Source organism: Microcaecilia unicolor, chromosome 5 (assembly GCF_901765095.1).
Source record: "Microcaecilia unicolor chromosome 5, aMicUni1.1, whole genome shotgun sequence".
Taxonomy (NCBI): domain Eukaryota; kingdom Metazoa; phylum Chordata; class Amphibia; order Gymnophiona; family Siphonopidae; genus Microcaecilia; species Microcaecilia unicolor.
In genome coordinates this window covers 324375754-324394556 of record NC_044035.1, presented here as the reverse complement: position 1 = coordinate 324394556, position 18803 = coordinate 324375754, and the positions used below count along the sequence as shown (strand labels likewise).

The 18803-nt window shown below is 45.0% G+C and overlaps 1 protein-coding gene across 2 annotated transcripts in view; it reads left to right on the top strand.

Annotated features, from left to right (window-relative positions):
• Positions 1 to 4338, top strand: part of KIAA0355 (KIAA0355 ortholog) — a 136515-nt gene extending 132177 nt beyond the window's left edge. For both annotated transcript variants that reach the window (XM_030204442.1, XM_030204443.1), the window contains exon 14: positions 1494 to 4338. In XM_030204442.1, the coding sequence (XP_030060302.1) occupies positions 1494 to 1826 (333 nt within the window). In that variant the 3' untranslated portion in view covers positions 1827 to 4338. The remainder of the gene's footprint in view (positions 1 to 1493) is intronic.
• The last annotated feature ends 14465 nt before the right edge of the window (positions 4339 to 18803 follow it).

The following is an 18803-nucleotide window of genomic DNA, read 5'->3' as shown; positions in this document are numbered from 1 at the left end:
GAATAGTAGGTGTTTAGAGGTACAAGGAGAGGTTGTAAAGTAGCTATCCATGTTGCAATTTAGTAATGCCCAAACAGATTATATTGGTGATGGGAGGGGAGGGTGACAAAATATGAAGGAACAGCATGAGACTGAGATGTGATAATGTGAAACTATAATATATGCACGAAGTGTTGCAATCCACATTCCCTAAAATCCCAAACTGTAAAAGACATAACAAAACGTTTTCCTTTACTATGCCTTTCCCTTATTGTTTCTCCGAGGATAAGCAGGATTTTCAGTCCTCACAGATGGGTGATGGCATCCAACAGAGCCAAGTCAGCAAAATGTAAATAGAGTTCTCAGAGTTTCTAGAACAATGTCCTATGCATCTGCAGGGCCTGTTGCATTGACCAGGGCCCAATGGTCACAGCTTTTTAGTAAATAGAAAAATTGTGTTTAAACTCTGTTCTGTTCCAAGGACAAATATGATACCAAGTCCTCACAAATGAGCGATGTCATCCATCAGAACCTGCATGGTGAAGCTTCTCCAGCTTAGATCAGTCTGGAAGCTTTTGAGAAGCCTTAATTTGCATGCACACACATTCCCTCTCATCACTTGTCATACAGTATCTCCCTCAGTCTTCTCTTTTCCACAGAACTGTGAAGATTGCTTTATTTTTTTTAATTTATGACATTTGTATCCCACATTATCCCGAACAAGCTGAGGTTCAATGTGGCTTACATTGAAGAAAAACATCAAAAATATGATAGATAATTATAACATTTTAACATATTAGGAATAATTGTGTTTATAATAAGCTTTTTCTTCCATTTCTCTGTCAGTATCATGCATGCCTTGTCAGTTTCATTCCGATAGTTGTTCTAAATAGGTTTTTCAAATGTTCTAAAGTTTTTATTTTTTTTTTACGCATTTGCCCGCTCAGAACTCTAACAAGTTTAGAGGTGAACCGATTGGGTATTAAATTACATAAATTGAGTTTGATTTCACTGTGGCTATCCTAGAAAAAAGCTCCCAGGGGCTTAAAAAATGTGGCTTCACTTCAGCTCCAGATGTATTCACAAATTGCCTAGCCATGATAATTGGACATTTGTGCAAGCTGGGAATGCAAGTTTTTCCCTATCTAGACAAAAGGCTGGTCATGAGCCCTTCTCAGGAAGGAGCTCAGGATCTGTGGGAATAAACCTCCAAGTGCTAGAGCCACTAGGGTTCCTCAGGTTACCCAAAATCCCAGTTGTCCATCATCTTAACTTAGAGCTCTGCTAGACAGGTCGTAGGTGAAAGCCTGTTTCTGACAGGAGAGGATTACCATCCTGATGTGCATTGTTAGATTTTGTGCAGCAAAATTTTGAAAAGATTGAAGGGGGGGAGGGATGGTTTAGTGGGAGACCTGTGAAACATAGAAACGTAATCAAGAATAAATTTAATGAATGTTCTTTTAGTTTAGTGTGGATGAACAGAAAAATAATCAAATGTGGTGTTTATCTGGCAGGATAATAAAACCAAAACCTGGCCTCCAAAGGCTCCTTGGCAGCACTCCTCATCACACACCAACACACTGTCAGCTCAGAGCACCTCTCCATACCAGATGGCTAATCCAGTCAGCCAATGGAATGACACCATGCAAATTTTGCAGTCACCTGTGTGGTCCTTGACCAGTGACTGTGCTCCATCTACAGGGGTCTCCTCCTCCAGTTTTGGCTATGCTCATCAGCCCCCATCACAGCAGCTGCTGCAGACTTCCCAGCACAAAGCAATGAGTAAGGGCTTTAAACCTTTTCCAGTGAAACACGATCGCCGACCATCTTACCTGCATCAATACTGACTCCAGTTTGGATTTGGAAGGTTTCTCACAGGGCCAAAACTGTTTTAGAAATGTTGTATGATATCCGTTGTACTTGTTTACTGGGCTGAATTCTGGTAATTTTTTGTTTCATAAAACATGTGAATGAATATTTCTGATTCCTTCCATACAGAAGTCCAGTGAGATTGATGTATATAGGATTTTAAACTCTTTCTTGCAGCGTTGAGCAAACAGGGCCAGTATGTTTGTTGCTAGGTATAATGATGCAACCTGAAACTGTGATGTAGAAATGCTTTTAAAATGTGTAAATTGCCTTGGCTTTCAACAAATCTTTTTAAACAGATTGAAAGTACCATACAATACACTGTATTTTATAGCTATTTTTCATATAGATTTATAGGTGAACATCTCTTGCTAAAATGCATTAACCTTTTTTAAATAACAAATGTAATGGTCAGAGTATTGCTCAACACTGGTCTTGTTAAGTTTATAACGGACATGTAAAGTCTTTGTATTCTAAACAAGCAGTCTTTGGTGATTAATTTTTGTAATATAATGGGGTGGCAGCTGTTAATAGACTGAACAGATCTATGTATGTTAAAGCTCTGTTGCAGAAAGAATTGCAAAACTGAGTTTTGCAATAATTCAATATTTATTGTAGATATAGGCTAGCTGGAACCACCCCGATATATCATAGCTGTCCCAAGGGTAGGAAACAGTTTTATGTGGCTGTGTGAAAATGATTTTCAAATATACAATTTGATACTACATTTGGCCAAAGGCATTATCCACATAGTGCTCTTTAAAACTGTAACAGTGTAAACTGATTGACTACTTGGATTAATAAAGTCTTATTTCAGGAACTACAGTTTAAAATTAAACCATGAGCTGGCTCAAAAAATGTAATTAAAATTTTAAAAATAAGTAGGCATAGCAAATTAAAAAGTGTTCTTTTCTTTTCTTTTAATGACCTGTGTCTAACATAATCATTTAGAGTTATTGTGTGCCATTAATCTAGTGCAGCCTGTGGAATTAGGAATATTCTTCCAACCAAAGTTCATACAGGAGAGCAAATGGTGCTTGAATTTGAAAAAAAAATATATATAGTAAGGGGTGTGTTTGTATATATTATATATATATTAATCCAATGTATATTAATAATCAAGACTACAGAGGATTCTTTGTATAGTTACAGTTTATTTAAAGTTTTCATATTTCATGTTTGGAAAAATTAAACCCCACTATTTTCTGGTATAAAAGGATTGACAGTATTAATCTTATTTTTGTATTTTCTTAAATCATTATACCATTCTAATATATTATAGCTATCAGTAAAGTGTAAACTTTATTCCTTCCTGAAGACAGTAAGAAGCACATTTTTATGTTTTCATTTTTCCATGTACTTAACACCTTTCTAAAGATACCAAAAACTGTAGAACACTAAACCTAGGAAAACAAGTGGAGGTGTTTGAAGCCTGTGCCATCTTTTTTGCTGTTTATAAGGCGATGGGCTCTATTTTGTGCTGTTTAAGGACGCCAGTGTTGCCTGTATTTGATACATTGTCACACTTTTTTCTGAAGTTGTACTTAACATGTTTACAGTTTGCTGCACATTAGAATTGAAATATATATATATATTTTTTTTTTTTTTTACTGTAATGTGTGTGTTTGTAATTCCAGATTATTTCTGCTTTGTTGGTAACTGGTTAAAACTGTGCATCACCGATTAACATTTACATCCCAACTGCTCTCTTTCCCCCCCCCCCCCCCCCAAAAAAAAAAAAAATAATTTTCCCTAGCCAAGTTACAGTGGACCAGGATGCAATATTGATTTTGAAGAGAAAGATAATGCTGTGGACACCATATAATGTGAGATCATATATAATGCAGTCAAGGGTTGGACCCTGTTTTTGTTTTGCTTTTGCTATTACATATTACACTGTAGACATGACGTAACACCGAGGGCCCTGTTTACCTAAGGTGTGGTAGCGTTTTGAGCGCATGCTAAACACCGCTAGCGCATCTACAGCATGGCTTGGTAAACAGGGCCCTGATTCGCTTACAGTGTAATCAAATAACTTGGACCCCAACGTTTTATGGGATCTACAGTGTATTGTGAAAAATCAAATTAACAAAAACACAAGTGCCAATCCACCATGCTACTTCCTGTTTCCCCCAGTTTACTACTATTTTGAATTGTGGTGGTTTCTAATTTATAGTGGTGTGAAGTCCAAGTTAAAAACATTTCTGTATATTTATGTTTTGAGCATGTAGGTGCTGTTTTTCTGCTTCCAATTGTTCTGAACACTGGTAATTGAGACCATGTTGCACTTGGCAAATGAGTCATGCCATAAAATGTATTTGTCATTTACACTGCCAAGTGCAAAGGTTTGGTGCTTAGCTAACGTCCCCTTAATTACTGTGCTTTATGTGTATAGTTAAAATGCTTCTAAACTGGACATGTACATTTTGTATTTTACTTTAAAGCTCTTGTAAGTAAAATAACTATGCTTTATTAAAGATATACATTTAATTACATGGTGCCTTTTATGCAAAGTCTAATATTAATTTCAAGATTGTCATTAAATGTATATTATTTGTATAATTATATGAAAGGCTGCTATGTTAAGACAACACCTTTCCATACAGTGGCAAAGATTAAATGAATAAAATTGTGCTTTATGCTAAACTTGAGGGAGGTTTTTATGTGTGGGAGCATATTTCCATTTCCATGTTGCTGCTGAAACTGACTCTTACGCTGGGGGTGTGCAAACTTTCCAGCCCAAGCACCAGATTGAGGAGTCCCTCCTCCTTCCTACCCTACCCTCCCAAAATGTGTATTTGGCCAGCAGCCTCTTCCAGCCTGACATACAAGAACCTCTGCTTCAAGTAGTGATTTAATGTACTATCTAGTTGATAAGCTATTGTAAAAAAAAAAAAAGATTTTCCTCATTCTATTTATGATTTTTTTACAGTCTCCAAAATAAAAAAGAGAACAAGAACATACATTATAATGCCATCGAACTAAGCACACGTTCACTAAATACAAAGAAAAATATTTTTTAAGTGTGGGATTAGCGCGCTAAGTGAAACACTACACCGAGACTCCTCAGCTCATCCTGTGGTAGTGCACTTTTAGCGTGCGGTAGGCCTACTGTGGCTTAGTTAAAGGGCCCCAGAGTGATTTCATCTTGCAATATTTCTAAAAATGTTGATAAATCTAATTTTGTACTTGTTTCCATTACCTCATAAGCTACACCCTCTTTCATGTATTTTCCTAAAAGAACATTGGGTAAAGACAATACTGTCTTTATGAAACAGAGGCATAGAGGGGCATAATCGAACGGGGACGCCCATCTCCGAGGGCGCCCCGTGAAGAGGTGCGGCAAACCATATAATGGAAACGAGATGGGCGTCCATCTTTCGTTTCGATTATACGGTCGGGGATGCCCAACTCTGCATTTGTGTTGACTGTAGAGATGGGCGTCCCCGATTTTCGGCAATAATGGAAACCGAGGACGCCCATCTCAGAAACGACCCAATGCAAGCCATTTGGTCATGGGAGGAGCCAGCATTCGTAGTGCACTGGCCCCCCTGACATGCCAGGACACCAATCGGGCACCCTAGGGGGCACTGCAGTGGACTTCATAAATTGCTCCCAAGTGCATAGCTCCCTTACCTTATGTGCTGAGCCCCCCCAACCCCCCTCCCCAAAACCCACTACCCACAACTATACACCAGTACCATAGCCCTTTTGGGTGAAGGGGAGCACCTACATGTGGGTACAGTGGGTTGTTTTTTTTTTGGGGGGGGGGGTTTGGAGGGCTCAACATTTACCACCACAAGTGTAATGGGGGGAGGGGGGGATGGGCCTGGGTCTGGCTGCCCGAAGTGCACTGCACCCACTAAAACTGCTCCAGGGACCTGCATACTGCTGCGATGGACCGGAGTATGACATTTGAGGCTGGCACAGAGACTGGCAAAAAAAGTTTTTAAAGTTGGTGTTTTTAGGGTGGGAGGGGGTTAGTGACCACTGGGGGAGTCAGGGGAGGTTATCCCCGATTCCCTCTGGTGGTCATCTGATCAGTTCGGGCACTTTTTTGGGACTTGGACCTGAAAAAAAAGGGACCAAGTAAAGCGGACCAAATACTCGTCAGGGACGCCCTTCTTTTTTCCATTATTGGCTGCGGACGCCCATCTCTTCAGCACGCCCCATCCCGCCTTCGCTACCCTTCCGACACGCCCCCTGGAAGTTTGGCCGTCGCTGCGATGGAAAGCAGTTGAGGGCGCCCCAAATCAGCTTTCGATTATGCCAATTCGGGCGCCCCTGAGAGAAGGGCGCCCATCTCCTGATTTGTGTCGAAAGATGGGTGCCCCTCTCTTTCGAAAATAAGCTGGATAGTAACCTATGGAACTTTGTAAGTCTAAGTGTTATGAAAACGAGCCCCAAAATCTTAGGAGAAAGCAAATGCATATAAGGAAAATTCAATATCCAAAGATTCCTTCACTTGTATACATTTCTTGTGCAAGAACAAATTATCTACTGCTCCTGTATTTCATCGGATTAGTTTATTTCTGAAAAACAGGTGCTATTTTGTTAAGGATTGTGTAGCCTCTTTTTCATGGAAGTCTCCTTGCCGGGGTCCTGTAGGGTTCTCCTATTTCCCCACTCCTACATAACATCTATATAAGCTCTCTTGGAAATATTATACTGGAGACCAGTGTGAAACTTCTGTCATATGCTGCTATCTTTGTTGATTCCTCTCGAGATGTTACCTTTTCCACGATTAATAACTGCATAGTGAAAATTAGTTGTTTGGCTTTTTCTTTCAATCTTAAATTGAACACAGATATGTCAAAAGCTCTATGGTTTAACATACATTTACATAATATTCCTGTGTTTATTCCTTGTTCTGGTGGTACTCATAGTAACGTAATAAGTAACAGCAGATAAAGAACTGAATAGTCCATCCAGTTTGCCCAACTGTCACACTCATTATCAATTCATGATTAAATCAACCATGAATGTGATGTAAAATACTTGATTATGGTCTTTCTGTGGTGTTTCTGGGATATAGACCATAGATGTCCATCCAACCCTGTCCTTACATTCCAATTACTGGAGCTGCTGTTGAAGCCCACTTTAGCCTATTTGTCTTGTCATTTGTGGGACACAGACCATAAAAGTTTGCCCAGCGCTGCAGTTGTTGTTGAAGCTCTTTCCAGCTCATCCTAAACCGGATTGCCGTATACAGGACACAGACCATACAAGTCTGGCCGGCACCGGCCCTAGTTCATTTATTTATTTATTGCATTTGTATCCCACATTCTCCGAGGACAAGCAGGCTGCTTGTTCTCACTGATGGGTGACGTCCACGGCAGCCCCTCCAATCGGAAACTTCACTAGCAAAGTCCTTTGCTAGCCCTCGCGCGCCCGCGCGCACCGCGCATGCGCGGCCGTCTTCCCGCCCGAAACCGGCTCGAGCCGGCCAGTCTTCTTTTGTCCGCACTCGGTACGGTCGTGTTTTCGCCGTGTCGAGCCCCGGAAAGTCGACCTCGCGCGTCCATTTGTTTGAACGTGTTTTTTTCCTTCGGGAAAGCGTTGTCCTAGTCGGGAAGTGCTCCGGAAACCCCCCGCCGGGTTTCGTGTAAATCCTCCCCGTACTTCCAGCTTTTTTGCCCCGGTAAGTTTTCTTTCGTCGTCGGGGTAGGCCTCTTTTCGGCCTCGGTCGAGATTTTTTCTCCCTCTAAATTTGGTGCTTCAAATTTCGCCATTTCGGCTTTTGATTTCGCCGGCGTGATTTTTCCGCCCATGACATCGAAGCCTTCCAGCGGCTTCAAGAAGTGCACCCAGTGCGCCCGGGTTATCTCGCTCACTGATCGACACTCGTCGTGTCTTCAGTGTCTGGGGGCCGAGCACCGCCCTCAGAACTGCAGTCTGTGTTCCCTGCTTCAAAGGCGGACTCAGGTAGCGAGACTAGCCCAGTGGAACGTGTTGTTCTCGGGCTCTTCGTCGGCATCGGCACCGGGGATCTTCGAGTGCATCGACGTCGTCAGCGTCCAGACCATCTTCCTCGGCCGCCCCTGCATCGAGTGCATCGAGGCATCGGGCCTCTGCATCGGCGCCGAGACATCGGATAGCTGCATCGACGTCGGTGGTACCAGGACCTCGTCTGCTGATGTCGTCGGACGGTGGTGCATCGGGTGGAGTGCAGGTGAGGGCTGTCCATTCCCCTGCTGGTGGCGGTGAGCCCTCGGGTGGGTCTCCGCCTACCCTGAGGGCTCCTGCGGTACAGCCCCCCCGAGATCGACCTTCTTCAGTCTCGGCCCCGAGGAAGCGACGAGTGGATTCGACGTCCTCCTCGTCGGTGCCGGGGAGCTCCGGTGACATGCTTCGGAAGAAATCGAAGAAGCATCGACACCGGTCTCCTCCCCGTGTCGGCACCGAGAGCTCTGGGTCGCCGAGGGATTCGGCACCCAGCAGGCATCGGCACCGAGAGGACCGCTCACCCTCTGTTCAGGAGGTGTCGATGCGCTCCGCTCTGGACAGCCCGGAACAGCCTCCACGCCCGGAACAGGTACTGACGTCGACGCCTGCATCGACCTCTCAGCCTTTCTCTGCAGCCGCTCTAAACGAGAGCCTCCGGGCCGTTCTCCCAGAGATTCTGGGAGAGCTGTTGCGCCCTACCCCTCCGGTACCGGCGGTGCTTGCGCCACCGGTACCGTCGAGCGTGGCGCCGGCTGGCCCATCGCCCAGGTTGAGGTCCCCGACGTCGGTACCACGCGTGCGGTGCCGACCGCGGCCACCTCCCAGGAAGGCTCCCCGACTACGTCGGCGGAGGGAGCTTCGCCGATGCGGGCGAGGGAGTCTACCTCTCGACGCCCCCATCGTGGACGGGGTTCCACGGAGTCGAGCAGGGCGAGGTTGCAGACACAGGTCCGTGAACTTGTGTCTGACACCGAGGGTGAGGCCTCGTGGGAGGAAGAGGAAGATCCCAGATATTTCTCTGACGAGGAGTCTGGGGGTCTTCCGTCTGATCCCACTCCCTCTCCTGAGAGACAGCTTTCTCCTCCCGAGAGTCTGTCTTTTGCCTCCTTTGTCCGGGAGATGTCTACGGCCATCCCCTTCCCGGTGGTTGTGGAGGACGAGCCCAGGGCTGAAATGTTTGAGCTCCTGGACTATCCTTCTCCACCTAAGGAAGCGTCCACTGTTCCCTTGCACCATGTCCTGAAGAAGACATTGCTTGCGAACTGGACCAAACCATTAACTAATCCCCACATTCCCAAGAAGATCGAGTCCCAGTACCGGATCCATGGGGACCCAGAGCTGATGCGCACTCAGTTGCCTCATGACTCTGGAGTTGTGGATTTGGCCCTAAAGAAGGCTAAGAGTTCTAGGGAACATGCTTCGGCGCCCCCGGGCAAGGACGCTAGAACCTTAGACTCCTTTGGGAGGAAGGCCTACCATTCCTCTATGCTCGTGTCCAAGATCCAGTCTTACCAGCTCTACACGAGCATACACATGCGGAATAATGTGCGGCAGTTGGCGGGCTTGGTTGATGCTCTTCCCCCTGAGCAAGCCAAGCCTTTCAGGAGGTGGTCAGGCAGCTGAAGGCGTGCAGAAAATTCCTGGCCAGAGGAGTTTGACACTTTTGATGTTGCGTCCAGGGCCGCTGCTCAAGGTGTGGTGATGCGCAGGCTCTCATGGCTGCGTGCCGCCGACCTGGAGAATAGAATCCAGCAGCGGATTACGGACTTGCCTTGCCGTGCGGATAACATTTTTGGCGAAAAAGTCGAGCAGGTGGTAGAGTCTCTCCACCAGCGGGACACCGCATTCGACAAGTTCGCCCGCCGGCAGCCTTCAGCTTCTACCTCTACAGGTAGACGATTTTTCGGGGGAAGGAAGACTGTTCCCTATACTTCTGGCAAGCGTAGGTACAATCCTCCTTCCCGACAGCCTGCGGCCCAGGCTAAGCCCCAGCGCGCTCGCTCTCGTCAGCAGCGTGCGAATCAGCAAGGCCCCGCGGCTCCCCAGCAAAAGCAAGGGGCGAGCTTTTGACTGGCTCCAGCAGAGCATAGCCGACATCCAAGTGTCAGTGCCGGGCGACCTGCCTGTCGGAGGGAGGTTGAAAGCTTTTCACCAAAGGTGGCCTCTTATAACCTCCGATCAGTGGGTTCTCCAAATAGTCCGGCAAGGATACACCCTCAATTTGGCCTCTCAACCTCCAAATTGTCCACCGGGAGCTCAGTCCTACAGCTTCCAGCACAAGCAGGTACTTGCAGAGGAACTCTCCGCCCTTCTCAGCGCCAATGCGGTCGAGCCCGTGCCATCCGGGCAAGAAGGGCTGGGGTTCTATTCCAGGTACTTCCTTGTGGAAAAGAAAACAGGGGGGATGCGTCCCATCCTAGACCTAAGGGCCCTGAACAAATATCTCGTAAAAGAAAAGTTCAGGATGCTTTCCCTGGGCACCCTTCTCCCCATGATTCAGCAAAACGATTGGCTATGCTCTCTGGACTTGAAGGATGCCTACACACACATCCCGATACTGCCAGCTCACAGACAGTATCTGCGATTTCAGCTGGGCGCACGCCACTTCCAGTACTGTGTGCTACCCTTTGGGCTCGCCTCTGCGCCCAGGGTGTTCACAAAGTGCCTAGCTGTGGTAGCAGCGGCGCTTCGCAGGCTGGGGGTGCACGTGTTCCCATATCTCGACGATTGGCTGGTGAAGAACACATCCGAGGCAGGAGCCCTGCAGTCCATGCAGATGACTATTCGCCTCCTGGAGCTACTGGGGTTTGTGATAAATTACCCAAAGTCCCATCTTCTCCCAGTGCAGAAACTCGAATTCATCGGAGCCCTGCTGGATTCTCGGACGGCTCGCGCCTATCTCCCAGAGGCGAGGGCCAACAACTTGTTGTCCCTCGTCTCGCGGGTGCGAGCGTCCCAGCAGATCACAGCTCGGCAGATGTTGAGATTGCTGGGCCACATGGCCTCCACAGTTCATGTGACTCCCATGGCCCGCCTTCACATGAGATCTGCTCAATGGACCCTAGCCTCCCAGTGGTATCAGGCTGCCGGGGGTCTAGAGGACGTGATCCACCTGTCCACGAGTTTTCTCGAATCCCTGTATTGGTGGACGATTTGCTCCAATTTGACTCTGGGACGTCCCTTCCAAATTCCTCAGCCACAAAAAGTGCTGACCACGGATGCGTCTCTCCTGGGATGGGGAGCTCATGTCGATGGGCTTCACACCCAAGGAAGGTGGTCCCTCCAAGAAAGCGATCTACAGATCAATCTTCTGGAGTTGCGAGCGATCTGGAACGCTCTGAAGGCTTTCAGAGATCGGCTGTCCCACCAAATTATCCAAATTCAGACAGACAATCAGGTTGCCATGTACTATGTCAACAAGCAGGGGGGCACCGGATCTCGCCCCCTGTGTCAGGAAGCCGTCAGTATGTGGCTCTGGGCTCGCCGTCAAGACATGGTGCTCCAAGCCACATATCTGGCAGGCGTAAACAACAGTCTGGCCGACAGGTTGAGCAGGATTATGCAACCTCACGAGTGGTCGCTCAATTCCCGTGTGGTGCGACAGATCTTCCAGGCGTGGGGCACCCCCCTGGTGGATCTCTTCGCATCTCAAGTGAACCACAAGGTCCCTCAGTTCTGTTCCAGGCTTCAGGCCCACGGCAGACTGGCGTCGGATGCCTTCCTCCTGGATTGGGGGGAAGGTCTGCTGTATGCTTATCCTCCCATTCCTCTGGTGGGGAAGACTTTGTTGAAACTCAAGCAAGACCGAGGCACCATGATTCTGATTGCTCCCTTTTGGCCGCGTCAGATCTGGTTCCCTCTTCTTCTGGAGTTATCCTCCGAAGAACCGTGGAGATTGGAGTGTTTTCCGACCCTCATCACGCAGGACGAAGGGGCTCTGCTGCACCCCAACCTCCAGTCCCTGGCTCTCACGGCCTGGATGTTGAGGGCGTAGACTTTGCCTCTTTGGGTCTGCCAGAGGGTGTCTCCCGCATCTTGCTTGCTTCCAGGAAAGACTCCACTAAGAGAAGTTACTTCTTTCATTGGAGGAGGTTTGCCGTCTGGTGTGACAGCAAGGCCCTAGATCCTCGCTCTTGTCCTACACAGACCCTGCTTGAATACCTTCTCCACTTGTCTGAGTCTGGTCTGAAGACCAACTCCGTAAGGGTTCACCTTAGTGCAATCAGTGCATACCATTACCAAGTGGAAGGTAAGCCGATCTCAGGACAGCCTTTAGTTGTTCGCTTCATGAGAGGTTTGCTTTTGTCAAAGCCCCCTGTCAAGCCTCCTACAGTGTCATGGGATCTCAATGTCGTTCTCACCCAGCTGATGAAACCTCCTTTCGAGCCACTGAATTCCTGCCATCCGAAGTACTTGACCTGGAAGGTCATTTTCTTGGTGGCAGTTACCTCGGCTCGTAGAGTCAGTGAGCTTCAGGCCCTGGTAGCCCAGGCCCCTTACACCAAATTTCATCACAACAGAGTAGTCCTCCGCACTCACCCTAAGTTTCTGCCAAAGGTTGTGTCGGAGTTCCATCTGAACCAGTCAATTGTCTTGCCAACATTCTTTCCCCGTCCTCATTCCTGCCCTGCTGAACGTCAGCTGCACACATTGGACTGCAAGAGAGCATTGGCCTTCTATCTGGAGCGGACACAGCCCCACAGACAGTCCGCCCAATTGTTTGTTTCTTTTGATCCCAACAAGAGGGGAGTGGCTGTAGGGAAACGCACCATATCCAATTGGCTAGCAGATTGCATTTCCTTCACTTACGCCCAGGCTGGGCTGGCTCTTGAGGGTCATGTCACGGCTCATAATGTTAGAGCCATGGCAGCGTCGGTAGCCCACTTGAAGTCAGCCACCATGGAGGAAATTTGCAAAGCTGCGACGTGGTCATCTGTCCACACATTCACATCTCATTACTGCCTGCAGCAGGATACCCGACGTGACAGTCGGTTCGGGCAGTCAGTTCTTCAGAACCTGTTTGGGCTTTAGGATCCAACTCCACCCCCCGAGGGCCCTGTTTGTTCTGTTCCAGGCTACACTCTCAGTTAGTTGGTAAATTTTTTAGGTCAATCTCAGTTATGTCCTCGCCGTTGCGAGGCCCAATTGACCAATGTTGTTGTTTCGAGTGAGCCTGGGGGCTAGGGATACCCCATCAGTGAGAACAAGCAGCCTGCTTGTCCTCGGAGAAAGCGAATGCTACATACCTGTAGAAGGTATTCTCCGAGGACAGCAGGCTGATTGTTCTCACAAACCCGCCCGCCTCCCCTTTGGAGTTGTGTCTTCCCTTGAAGTGTATTGTCTTGCTACATACTGGACTGGCCGGCTCGAGCCAGTTTCGGGCGGGAAGACGGCCGCGCATGCGCGGTGCGCGCGGGCGCGCGAGGGCTAGCAAAGGACTTTGCTAGTGAAGTTTCCGATTGGAGGGGCTGCCGTGGACGTCACCCATCAGTGAGAACAATCAGCCTGCTGTCCTCGGAGAATACCTTCTACAGGTATGTAGCATTCGCTTTATCCCACCTATTTGCAGGCTCAATGTGGCTTACATAGTTTTGTTATGACATTGTCATTCCGGAACGTCAGATACAGTTAGTAGTGTGCAGAGATTAAGGGAAGAAAGAGGAAGTGATTAGGCGGGTAATTGTAGAAGTGGACTTTCATAACTGGTTAGGTTGGTAAAGTGGATCAGTGAAGCTGTTGGTTCTCGTTGTAGGCCTTGTTGAAGAAGTGTGTCTTAAGAGGTTTGCGAAAGTAATTGTTTCAACAATTGATTTCAGGTCTGTGGGTACAGCATTCCATATCTGCGTGCTCGTGTAAGCGAAGGTGGTGGCATGCATCAGTTTGTATTTTAGTCCTTTACAGCTGGGGAAGTGCAAATTGAGAAATTTGCGGGATGTTCTTGTGGCGTTTCTGGGAGGTAGGTCCACTAGGTTCAGCATGTAGATAGGGGCGTCTGCGTGAATGATTTTGTGTACAATCGTACATATCTTGAACGCAATGCGTTCCTTAAGTGGCAGCCAGTGCAGTTTCTGTCTTAGGGGTTTTGCACTTTCATATTTAGTTTTTCCAAATATGAGTCTGGCGGCAGTATTCTGGGCTGTTTGGAGTTTTTTGATAGCTGGTCACCATCTAAGTATCACTTGACACATCCACACACATGCAGCCATTTGTTTAGATTTTTTTAATATAATCCATTTTCTAATTAGAAATCCTTTGTGTTCATCCCACACCTTTTTGAATTCGGTCACCATTTTTGTGTCTACTACCTCGCTTGGTAGGGCTTTCTAGCCTTCAACCACCTTCTTTGTGAAAGAAGTTTATTGCCCTGCAACCTCAATTCATGTCCTCTAGTTTTACTGTTTCCCCTTCTCTGGAAAAGATTTGTTTCTATATCTTTCAAGTATTTAAATGTCTATATCATATCTCCCTTGTCTCTTCTTTCCTTTAGGCTATATACATTCAGGTCAATAAACAAAAACTCAAGAGTCCTTGGGGTTATTTTGGACTCCGCCTTAACTGTGAATGCTCAGATTAAACATTTATCTCGGGAAAACAATTTGTTGAAACAACTTTGATTAGTCTGTTCTTATTTTATTTGTAATCATTTCAAAGTATTGGTGCAATTGTTGGTTTTGTCAGATTACTGTAATTCTTTGTATATTGATATCACTCAAAGGCAAATGCAAAGATTACAGTTGATCCAGAATACAACAGCCAGACTTATTTTTAATAGAAAAGTATTATCCGTGCTTTCACCAGAAGCCAGTGCATGTCAGTCAACAATGAAGACACATGATCAAATTTAGAAGATGTGTTGCTTTGTTTTTAAAATTTTAGATGCTTATAATCTGACTGATTTGACAATGATCATCCCTTCTGGGTGTTCCTGGATGCCGGTGAACTTGTACCTCTCTTGTGTTGCAATTTCCCTCCTTCAGAGGTTTTTATGAGAAATATTCACATTCCAAATAACAAAATTTTGGAATATTCTTACAGTTTAAATAAGATTATTTATCATACACGCTTTTTTGTAAACCGTTAAAAACATTTGTTTTCAAAATTCTTACTGTGATATAGTTAGTTTGGTATCCGGGCAAAATAACCCTGACAAAATAACACCGACAAAAAAGCTCCAAACAAAAAAAAGCTCCCGACATAATAGTCCCTGACATAACAGCCACTGTCAAAATGGCCTGCCCATAATATAACCCTTGACAAGTTAGCCCCCTGACAAAAGGGCCCAATCAGGCTGCCCAGAATATAGGACTGCATTTTTTTTCCTAATAATCTTACCTTGCCAATCAGGATAAGGTTGGTAAGACTATGAAAATGATGACAATATTGTTTTATTTTTGTTTGTTTTACATTAGCATGTTGATGGAAGAATAGTTTCTTTATATAGCAGAACAGATCATGAATACCAGTTTGTAGCTATAGAATTTTGTTTATTTATATATGCTTTGTGCAATTGAATGCTGGTAGGAGTCTTTATCAGTGAAGATTTCAGTTGTAGTTTGTTATATTTTGTTTGTGATGTGTTATTTTTTCTTAGGGGGCTGTTTTGTGTAGAGGCTATTTTGTCAAGGGTTGTTTTGTGGGAGTGGCCCTTTTGTCAAGGGCTATTTTGTTAGGGTGTGAAATGTCAAGGGTTATTTTGTTACAAGGCTGTTTTGTCAGGGCTTTTTTGTCGGGGTTCTTTTGTCGGGCTCTTAGGGTGCCAGTTAATTTCATTGTTAGACAGAATTAACATTATTGAACTTTTTGGTTTAATATATCTTTTTCTTGTCGTTAACCTGCTCTGAACCTAATTTTAGGGATAAGGTGGGCTACAAATATCCATCTTCATTAATCATCTTACATACTTGTTGCAGACCTCCAAATGTCTGCCAAAGAGATACCTTGAGGAAGATGACATTTATTCTCCAACTCTGATGCATGAAATAGACTCAGGTATAGATACTAGGGATCTGTCATCCCAAGGAAGTAATAAAATATTCTTTCAGGGGATGCCTTCTGTTTAAGCAACTTCAAGAAATGTATGGTTTATCAACAAGTTTTATGCTACTTAGTAGGTCAGTGGGTTTTTGTGAAAATATTAAAAGTGCCAATTACGACTTCAAAATACAAGCAAGCAAGTCATCACTTATTTTTCCAGAGTAATTTATACTGCTGGACAAAGATCAAAGCATTCTCATTAAATTGTGGGTCAGTTAGACAAATGCAAACTGTTAAAAGTACAATGTAGAGAAAGCAGATGAATAGAGGATAACATGCTGACTTCCACATGGGGAGTGTTGATAGGAGTGTTCTTTATTAAGGCACCAGATAAAGACCCAACACGGGGCCCCATTTCAGTGGGTACATCCGCCTACCGTAGGGGTAAAAAAGAATAGTACTTGAAGCTGGAAGGTACTGAATACAGTGCCTTGTTAAAACTGCTCTTTGTGTGAGCAGATTCAAAGATAAATTTGCTGGAATATCGCTGTAGGAACACAACTTCTCACGTCCTAAGGCAATAAACACCCACACACGGGTGGATAGTAAAATCAACAAAAATGCGGTCAAAATCCGACGCAGTAGAAATCCAGCTTACACTCTCAATAAGGTCTAAGCAGATGTAATGCAAACTCACTGGCAGCTAATTCGTGTGTGGATGTTTATTGCCTTAGGACAGGAGTTGTGTTCCTACAGCGATACTCAGCAAGCTTGTTTATATTTGACTCTGCTCATAGAGCAGTTTTAACAAGGCACTGTGTTCAGTACCTTCTTGCTTCAAATACTATTTGACCCCTGAGGCAGGCCGGCATATCGTGTTGGGTCTTTATCTGGTGCCTTAATAAAGAACACTCTTATCAACACTCCCCGTGTGGAAGTCAGTGTATTATCCTCTACTCCTCTGCTTTCTCTGGACTTACATAGAGGCTACGTTCCTGTTCTTTGAATTTTGATAAAAGTACAATGTAGTCAGACCATTACTTAGTAAAGAATGAGACTACAGATTTCTCCAGAATCAAGGCAGGGGAATGCAGGTACACTCCAGATGAGTACCAAGATGAGAGCCACATAAATAGTTGCCCTGGTGGCCCAGAGGAGAATAATGGGTGGAGGAAATTGTGATCAACCATTCTAACCAGGCTGTGGAGGACTCCTTGGCTGAATGCTGTGTCTTGAGATGATGATTGGTCCTGACTAGTGCTTGGTGAACGTAAGAACAGAGGACTAGGTTGCTGCTTTTCAGATTCCCTCAATAGAGGCTGGTCTAAGGTTTGCCACAAACATGGCTTTTGCTTCCAACCTGTATGGTCTTGTGCATTAGGAGGTGCTTGTGTGAGCCCAGCACAAGATATATATATATTTTTTTTTTATTAGTCTGAGACCTAGTTTGCTAAGGTACGCTGTTAATTATTTGTTTTAAATAATTTAGAAGTTTTCCTGGTATCTTTAGTGCAGTGAAGATAATATAGTAACATGCTTCTACAGTCCAGCGTATGCAATGTGGATTCAGTTTTAGATTAATGTAGCTGAGGAAAAAAAAACATAGGTAGAATCATGGATTAAGTGTGATACTACCTTTGGTAAGAATTTGGGATGGGTGTGAAATAGAACTCTGTTATGAAAGAACTGAGTATATGGAGAGTAGTATACTAAGGCTTGAATTTCACTTACTTTTCTTGATGCTGTTATAGCCACTAGGAAAATTGTTTTCTAAGTGAGATGTTGTATGGAAAACTCAGTTATGTCATGAGTTTGGGTAGAACAATCTTAAGGTCCTATGTTGGCAGAATGGATTATGAAGGTGGTCTTTGATTCATTCAGCCTCTCATAAAGCGGAAGACTAAGGGACAACTGGCAAACAGTTTATCCTAAACGAGGGAGTGAAAAGATGATATGGCAGTCAAATGTAGATGAACTGATGTGGTTTTAAAGCCAAGATTTGAAATGTGGAGTACAGAGGTAAGTATGGTTGATTGAGAACAGGCAACAGAGTTTTTGGTGAGATTGGGCCTGTATGGAAAAATGTCATTCAGAGTGATAATTTTCATACTGCTGGCTTTCTTGAAACCAGAATTATTTCCTTCACTGATTTGGATCGAGGTAAAAGGTCAACTAGGTCCCAATCAATCTATCTTCAGATTGGGAATCAAGATTAGTCCTTGTTCTTGAGTTAGTAGGGTTGGCGGGTCTACGGAGAGGCTAAGAAGATGAGGGAGCCATATTTGCCTTGGCCAGCAAAGTGTGATGAGAATCAGCTGTGCTTTGGATTTTTTTTTTTAACATACCGGGGTACTTTGGGGATTAAAGGAAGTGGTGGGAATGTATAGAGTAGATACAGGCCCCAATTGATTGTCAAGGAGTCTGACATAAGTTGGTGTGGACTTAGAAACCTCCTAGAATCATGAGAAATAAAAAAGGCTCTTCATGGTGTGTCTATTAATCTGTCATGAAGGTCTTCCTGGAGACTCGAAGCTTTCAACCAGGCTGTTTGGTGTGCTAGGACAGCTGCTGCGGGCACTCTGGATGTTGTAGTAGAGCAGTAGCCTAATGGTTAGTGCAGTGACCAGAGAACCAGGGGAACTGGGTTTGATTCCTATCACAGCACCTGGTGAGTCTGTGCAAGCCACTTAACCCTCCATTGTGCTTTGACTGACTGTAACTACAGAGAGGCAGTATTTCAAATCCCATCCCCTTTCGTATCATAGGCTATATGAATAAGGTGATAGACTCAAGTGGAAGTTGGTGATTGTTCTTGTGGTGAAAAGAAGTGTAATGATCTTCAAACTGTTTCAAAATTGTATTTATTTATTAGGATTTATTTTACTGCCTTTTTGAAGGAATTCACTGAACTCAAACATAAGCTATAGACAAATTACAGCAGTAAAAATATTCAAACAATAATACAAAGTATGGCATAATGGGCTAGATTCTATGTATGGTGCCTGAAAAGTCCATGTAGAAAAAAATTACGCCTA